This window comes from Orycteropus afer, unplaced genomic scaffold (genome assembly GCF_000298275.1).
Source record: "Orycteropus afer afer isolate SDZICR_OR568_19922 unplaced genomic scaffold, OryAfe1.0 scaffold00168, whole genome shotgun sequence".
In the NCBI taxonomy this organism is placed as follows: Eukaryota; Metazoa; Chordata; class Mammalia; order Tubulidentata; family Orycteropodidae; genus Orycteropus; species Orycteropus afer.
This window is the reverse complement of record NW_006921755.1, coordinates 2,545,726-2,554,283: the sequence shown is the minus strand read 5'-3', so window position 1 is coordinate 2,554,283 and position 8,558 is coordinate 2,545,726. Positions and strand designations below refer to the sequence as shown.

The following is an 8,558-nucleotide window of genomic DNA, read 5'->3' as shown; positions in this document are numbered from 1 at the left end:
TTTTACATACTCAAAGGCGCACAATATTACAGTGGCCTAATTTTTTTAGCTCCGCTGTCTGCCAAGGGGAGGTGTGAGGCAACACAAAATCCACATAACAGCTATTTACAATACTTTTGTTGATTTTTCAACACCGATCACTATGTAGGAACTACAACATTCATTATTCCACAGTGCTTCTTTATTCTATAGCCTATATTCTCTGTGTTGGTTCAATTCTTTTTCTGGAATAAAAAGCCATTGTCATTTGTTTTCAGTGCTTTTAATTTCATATTAGACAATCGATTTTACTGATAATTTTCAAAACTCCTTACTTAAACCTGCAAAAAACGTGGCTGTGAGCCTTTCATCTGCACACCAAAAGGCCATCTGCGTAAGACCTATGTAAATGTACCCTGCTCAGTTTCAGTTACCTTCAGACCTGTAACCTTGTGGGCCTCGGGAATTCAAGGGCAAAGTGAATTTTAATTTGGTACATTTTGTACCTTGACGAACAGAGAAAAAAAAATGCTCCTGAAGCTTGAGTAGTTCTAACCACATCTGCCTTTCACTGTTTCTCAAGCCACTGCATATAAAATCACACACACAAAAGAGCCTTTTCTCAAAAACAGATTCCTGGGGAAAGCAAATCAAAAGAAAAGGGGAGAATAATGTTTGATTTCTCAAAAGTCTTATTTACTGTCCAATTTATTTTGGTCCTTAGGTCTTTGGCAAGGAATTGTTTTTATGACTAATAAAATGACTACTAAACATTTATCATTAATTACAGTTTTGGGATGACTTTTTTTTCTTTTAAAATCTGTCATCTTGGTTTCTAATAACTGTCTCTTCTCGATTGACACATGAACCAGGTGCCGAGAGTTGACCCGGTGCCAAGTCTCAGTTCTGTCCAGTCTTCCACATCAGATCTTCCAGGCCTTCTGAACATTCTCGAGGTTAGAAAATCTACATCCCCCTAGACTCGCAGATGCTGTTCTCTCCCCACTGACTCTGCACAGAACATCATTATCTTTGCTGAGCTTCTGTCTCTATGGCAATAACAGATGGGAAGTGCTGCGGAATTATTCATGTTCAGAAAAGAAGGCAGTCAAGGAGGGAAGGGGGGAGGGGGCACGACCTGGGAGCAAGGCAATTGGGGGCGTAAGGAAGGGGACCTTTGGAGGTGGGTATGCAAGGAGTGAGCTTTTAGTAGGCCCAATGGAAGGAAATGAAAAAAAAAAAAAAAAATCTTCGAGCACAAGAGTAGACCGGTCGGCTACTCTCAAATGTGGATTTCCTTTCGGGTGACTTTGGAACAGTAAAACCAGGGAAATTTGGGACGAAATAGGCGCGCGCGCGCACACGCGCACACACACACACACACACACACACACACGGTGTGTGTGGGGGACAAAGCTTATGTCTCCTTGAATTCTGTGCATTGCGACTCGGAGACTGTTTCAGTTCCTGATCTAGAGGTGGGGTGGAGAAAGGGGGATTTCTCAGTGTTTCGAAATATGACGGAGCAGCTCCGCAGAGTTCAGTATGCTAACTAATTGCCCTGGGAACACTGACCAACCGAAAGCTCTTAAATCGTCTTTTCCATCCTATCTCTCCCTCCCTCGCTCCCTCCAAGCCCAACAAGGGAAAAACACGCAGTGTATATTTTCCTTTTGGAAACGAGAGAGCAGTGTGGTGAGAGAGGCACGCGGGAGACTGAGAAGTAGGGAAAGAAATGTTTTCTCTAGGTTTTGCCGGAACTTTGGCTACCCTCTTTGGCTTGGCCGGATGGCGAATGGAGGTCAGCTCAGGGAAGGCGTCGGGGCGGAGGCGACCGGCGAGGCGGTAGGCAGCAGGGCGGGGCGCTGGCAGCTGGAAGAGCGGCCTTTGAGCGTGAGGCCCCGCGAGGGCGGGGGCAGGCTGGGGGCGGGGGCTGGGGGTGCAGGGCCCCCACGGGGGGCGAGCCAGGGCGGTCGCCGCTCGGCTGCCTCCCGGGCGGGGCAGCCCAGCTGCGGCCCTGCGGGGGGAGGGGCGCCCGTGTCTGACCTCGGACGGCGGCGCTCTGCCAGGCGGGCCCTGCCGGCTGCTGGGGTCGCTCACAGTGCACAGCGCGGCCGCCCTGCCCCCTTCCTCCCTGCCGCGCAGCGGCTGAGCGGCCAGGGCGCCCCCGGGTCTGGCCCGACACCACAGAGTAGCGGGCGGGGCGGTGGCAGCCCCAGACAGCCGGCTGGGCTACTCGAGGAAGGAAGGAGGGCGGGCGGCGGTGGGGGTGGGGCGGGGAGGGAACATCCTGTCTGCGCCGGGTGCACCGCAGACAGCGTCGCGCGCCAGCCGCCCAGACGGCGCGCGGGGCCAGGAACGCCGGGCGCGCGCCTGGGGGGGAGGGGCGCGCGCGTGAGACTACGGGGCGGGGAAAGACCTGAGGAGCCACAATAGGCTAGACGGCGCGCGCGTCCTCAAGAGGCTAGGAGTCTTCAGGCGGCGGCGGCAGTGACGCCGCGGGCCCGCGCGCGCGAGGCCGCTGCTGGCTCAGCTCCTCTACCCACCCCACTCTTTGCCGCCCTCGCTCTCCCCCGGGCGGCCGGAGACGGCGGCGGCGTCTGCGGGAAGCCGTGTGTCTCCGCAGTGACGTGGGCGGGCCGAGGGCTCGGTGACGTCAGAGGGCTGTGTGTAGCGATGTGTGTGGGGTTCGGAGCCGTGCCGGCACAGCCAAAGGGAGCGGACGAGTGGCGGCGGTGGCGGCAGGCACAGGTGCGGCCCCAGCTAGTGGAGGGGGAGGCGCGGTGGAGGCGGCAGTAGGCGGGGGGCGCGGGGCCTTCGGGGAGCCCGACGGGGGTAGTGGGGAATCAACAAAGCTCGCCCAGCTTACCCAGGAGCTGAGGCCAGAGTCCAGAGTCGGGGGTTCGGTCGCGCGGGTCCCAGGTGGGGTCGGGACCAGCGCGGGGCGTGGGGCCGGTGTTCCAAGGCGGGTCACACCTCACTGACACCGGGTAGGTGGGCGCGGGAGGCCGACGGGCGGTGCACTTGATCTGAGCCGACGGGACCCCAGAGACCAAGACGTCCGTCACTGTCCCCCCGCCTGTCTGCGCTCCTCGGGGATGCCCCGAGTTCGACCTGGGTGGATCGGTTCCAAGCGGTGCGGGGCTCCTTCCTGGGCGTCTACCCCATCTCAAACCCCTTTTCTCTCTGCCCCAGGAGTGGGGAAGTGTGGCTTGAGGGGCGCTGGGGTAACAACCGAAAACTTCCTGGGGAGACGGTGCGTGGGGGATTTCCACAGTCCACCCTGCGGCCCCCGCAGTGGGGTAGGGCTGCGAGGACATTTGGAGTTGTCCCGAGCTCGTGGGTGGGGGTTGGGGGATTTCTCTACTTCCCACTAACCCCTGCACACCCCCAGCTCTCCCAGATCGCTAGTCCCCACACCTTTTTCGTGTTTGAGGTGAGTGGGTGACTGCGCAGGCAGAGAACATTAGGGTTTTGGGGGCTTCCCCGTTCTAGGTCATGCCTCCTGCCCTCTTCTCAGCATGCGTTGTCTGAGGTGTCCCTGTGGTGGGCGAAGGTCTGTACGATGCTTAATGCCCTTGTATTTAAACCTTTGCGCATGTTTTAAGATAAATTTTTGGGAGGTAGGGGGCAAGAATTTCCATTCGTTGGATTTCTTCTGGGTTTTCTCTATAGAAGGAAGTGAAAGAATATTTTTCTCCTCCATTTGCATTCTTTGTGAGATCTGTCTTCCTTGTGCTTTTTGTCCCGGATTAGGATTAGTCTTTTTCAAGGATGGAGATTCCCAGAAGTGGAATCTATAGTTTTTGGCTTTTCATTAAGCAAACTCGCCAACCTTTTAGGGAAAGTTAATTTTTGACTATAGTCATTTCAGAAAAGTAGCATACACTTATAAGATGAATTAATGAATTTAAGATTTAACTCCGTTGCATTGGTAGGTATGTTAACACGCATCTGACTTTTTGGATGGAACTTTTTTTTTTTTTTTTAATTAGGAAATGAAGTAATAGGTTACTTAGTTAAATGACATAACTGAGAAAACTTATGGTAGGTACTGAGCTTTCGGAAGGTGAGCTCTTTTTAAGGTTCTGCATATTCTGAGTTTAAAAGTAGCTCTCCTATTTAAGGGATATCATTTACCCACCTTTCAAATTTCTTTCCTATTTAAATAGATTCTTCAAATTAACTGGTGTTAGATTTAAAGAAATGATTGAAATGTCACCTTTGGTAAAGTGAACTTAGTTTAAGATTAAGAAACTGGTTTTAAACTGGCCCTTTGGCCTCTGGAGCAAATTCAAATGTAACTTTCCCCCATCCCCCTTCTCTTCTTCCAGATTAATTGAAAGAAGAATGACCTGTAATCCTTGAAGCTAATGGTCCAGTTTTTCTTTAAGTATCATTTTTGATTGTAGCAATTCAAGTGGAGTCAGAGGCTCTGGGTGTGAGGATTTTTACAAGCCTTCAATTTGTCAACACAGACCCAGTGGAAGTTCTGTTTTTAATACAGGGGATACATTTTTCCTCCTTGTTTGGTGTCTTTGGTGGCAAAAATTAAATTTGGTGGCATCATTTTGACTTGGCGTTTGACTAGGTTTTATGATACAAATAATGGCATAAACTTGCCACGTGTTTTGCTTAAAAGAATAGAACCTGGATGCCTTGAATGGAGAAAATTGGTAGCTTGCTTTAATACAAATAGCTGAAGAATTTGAGCAAACAAAGGCTTCCTCATTGTTGTACCTCTTAAAAATGACCTTTTCAGAAGATAAAATTTCATAGATTTGCTGTGAAATTATGTTAGAATTAAAGCAGAACTAGAACAAAATTGCCAAATCTTTTGAGTAAGGATTTCTCTGAAAAGTGAAATTTTCTATGAGAGTAAGTTATCCTAAGTATTTGTATACATTGTTTTTTTCTTTTCAAATAACAAATAAAAATGCAAATTTCAGACTTAATTTCTTAAAACAATAGTAGAGCAATGGAAAATCTACAGACAAATTTCTCCTTGGTTCAGAGCGCAAGTAAAAAACTGAAGGGGATGGGAGATGATGGCAGTCCTCCAGTGAAAAAAATGATGACAGACATTCATGTAAATGGAAAAATGCTGGTAAATAATGTGCCAACAGTAAAGAAGGAACACTTGGATGATTATGGAGAAGCGCCAATGGAAACGGATGGAGAGCATGTCAAGCGAACCTCTGCCTCTGTGCCTGAACCTTTAAATTTAAATCCCAGTTTGAAACACACATTGGCACAATTCCATTTAAGTAGTCAGAGTTCACTGGGTGGACCAGCAGCATTTTCCGCTCGGTATTCCCAAGAAAGCATGTCACCTACTGTATTTTTGCCACTTCCATCTCCTCAAGTTCTTCCTGGCCCACTACTCATCCCTTCAGATAGCTCCACAGAACTCACCCAGACTGTGTTGGAGGGGGAGTCTATTTCTTGTTTTCAAGTTGGAGGAGAAAAGAGACTCTGTTTGCCCCAAGTCTTAAATTCTGTACTCCGAGAATTTTCACTCCAGCAAATAAATACAGTGTGTGATGAACTGTACATATATTGTTCAAGGTGTACTTCAGACCAGCTTCATATTTTAAAGGTCTTGGGAATACTTCCATTCAACGCTCCATCCTGTGGGCTCATCACATTGACTGATGCACAAAGACTATGTAATGCATTATTGCGGCCACGCACTTTTCCTCAAAATGGTAGCATGCTTCCTGCTAAAAATTCATTGGCCCAGTTAAAGGAAACTGGCAGTGCCTTTGAAGTGGAACATGAATGCTTGGGCAAATGTCAAGGTCTCTTTGCACCCCAGTTTTATATTCAGCCTGATGCTCCTTGTATTCAGTGTCTGGAATGCTGTGGAATGTTTGCACCCCAAACATTTGTGATGCATTCTCACAGATCACCTGACAAAAGGACTTGCCACTGGGGCTTTGAATCGGCTAAATGGCATTGCTATCTTCATGTGAACCAGAAATACTTAGGAACACCTGAAGAAAAGAAACTGAAGATAATTTTAGAAGAAATGAAGGAGAAATTTAGCATGAGAAATGGACAGAGAACTCAATCCAAGGCAAGTTTTTTTTTTTTTTTTTTTTAATAGCAATTTTGAATAACAGTAATGGCTTACTTTAGCAAAATTTCATACTCAAGAGTATAACTTAGCTAGCATATGTATTTTTAAGAAACTGCTACTGCTCATGCCACAAGAAAAAATCCTGATCAGTGTGTTATATATATTTGTATTGTACTTGTAAAGTACTTTGCTGGATGTGTTCTCATTTGTCCTTCCAAACAACCTTGGGAGAGAAGTAGGGTTACTCCCAGTTTACAGATAAAGAGAATGAGACTCAGGTCAATTGGCTTTCCCAAGGTTATATAGCCAAGGAGTAGAAAAAGTTGGGGCCTCTTTCTCAAGTCAGTCATGTCCTTTATTTTTTATGCATCCTACTTCTTGGTGACTAAGTGTTGTTTTCTTAGGGCTCGAAATAATTATCACTTTGGTATTATCTCCATTTACAAATGGTATAAGCTCACCAAAACAATTCTAGTGGTGGACTCCAAAGAGCATTTTCGAAAGGCACACCTAGAATTTCTGACTGCTTCCATGGTTGGATATTCAGGCCTGATCAATTGGAAAGTAATGGGAAAGACAGATTTACCTGAGGAATTTGGTTTTAGTAACAAAGATTTAGGCTAAACAAATAATAATTTAGAAACCTATTGGTGCAGAGATCTTAAGCTGCTATTTTTTCCACTGCATTATCTGCTAGGCAAAACTATTCTCTCTGCTAACTAAAATTTTGAATGTCTTGGTAATGGAGAAGATTTGGTTTGTTACACAGTCATTTGTTGATCTGGCTATTTTGTATCTTTAGACTTGATTCAAATTGGTATATAATAACATCAGCTAACAGTTTATTGAGTGTTTAAAATGTGGCAAACATGCTCTTGAGCAGTTTTATGTATTTTATTTTTTTAGTTTTTGCAACTAATGGTTGGCCATGCTTAACTTAAACATTTGTTTTCATTTTTCCAATTGTATTTCTTGAAATATCTCTGCCTTTACTGTTTTACAGAAGAAAAGAATGAAGCACATGAAATGATCCATTGAATGTTACTCATAGAAACATCAGATCTTCACATTTGGTGTTCTATGCTTTATTAAAAGGGTGCCTTTAAGATTTTGAGAGAAATTGAATTACGGAGATTTGCTTCTGAAGCCCAGTGAAAATAATAGTTTTAGACTCTTATTCAGTGGAGTTTGCTGCTTGCTTTTGTAAAGGGTCGGTCAGCATGTCTTTGTCAGTGGCTGCTACATAAGTTTATGTTCTTTAGGTGCGGTTATTAACTTATTTTAAAGTAGAATGGGCTTCAAACCAGTACTCAAACGGCTGGACTTGATGATAGTTGGACTTGTCCCACGCTGGAAGCATGTCCTCAGAAATTTTGTGTGTGTGTGTGTGTGTGTGTAGATATGGATATGGATACACATACACACTCAAAATGTGGAATACCCCTTTTGATATTTATGATATCCGTGTGCTGATTAGAGTCTTGACCCTCACATATCTATGCTGTTGTTGTTATGTGCCGTGGAGTTGGACCCAACTCATAACGACCCTCCTTGGGTTTCCGAAGCGGTATCACTATGGAAGTAGATTGCCCAACCTTCCTTCCAAGGAGTGGCTGTAGATGGCTGTATTTTTCACTCTAATCTTCATTACCCTGACATAACCATTTTTGGGTAAACTACTACTAGACCAAATATTTTTGCTCTGCATTTGTGTGAAAAAAACATTTGAGAATAATGATTAAAGGTTAAAAAAATTATAATGGGTGAATTTACTTACCTGAAACTGGTAATATGCTATAGTTTGATTAAAATTTAAACCATTTTTCATCTAGAACGTAGTGCTTTATTTTCTCAGAACTTTTATTAACTTGAATGCATTTTTGATTTGGAGAAGTTGAGATTTTTTTCCCCCATCTTTCTGTTGTTATTTTTTGCAGTGTTTGCTAGTGTTTGTGGTGTATTTTGGTATTGTTTCCTATTTTATGTGACTTTAAGGGAATTTAGGAAAATTTCCAGCAACCAAACTTTTAAGAAAGAATTTTTGGGTTTATGTTTAATACATGCCTTAATTCTTGTTTCATTATGTTTGCCACAGTATATGTTAAAAATTTACTTCTTAAATCATTGTGAGATAATTCCTTTTTAAAGCTCTGAAGAAGCAGAATTAGTTAAGTCCCCTTACAGATGAGAAACTAGTCCCAGATAGGTCATATGCTCCTGATTGTATAACAGGTAGGTGGGAGAATCAGGAGTGGATTGTGGGACTTCTGACTTGGAAGTTTAATAATTTTCACTCCTCCTTCTTTAAGCCAACCTAGTAGCAGAAACTGAATTTTGAGAAACATTAACTTTTCTTATTGATGTCCTTTAGGATAATGGTTCTTAAATATATTAACCTGTGTGTAGTATTACACTTGGAAGGGGACAAGGAGATAGTCCTTGGGGAGTATTTTTCGTTATCTTATGTGCGTCAGTGAGTTGGTTGCCAAACAAACCA

At 44.8% G+C, this 8,558-nt stretch overlaps 1 protein-coding gene across 1 annotated transcript in view; it reads left to right on the top strand.

Moving 5' to 3' along the window:
* Positions 1 to 4,957: 4,957 nt before the first annotated feature.
* SKIL (SKI like proto-oncogene) overlaps positions 4,958 to 8,558 on the top strand; it is a 27,387-nt gene continuing 23,786 nt past the window's right edge. Inside the window, exon 1 of the mRNA XM_007946625.1 lies at positions 4,958 to 6,058. Coding sequence (XP_007944816.1) covers positions 4,958 to 6,058 — 1,101 coding nt within the window. The remainder of the gene's footprint in view (positions 6,059 to 8,558) is intronic.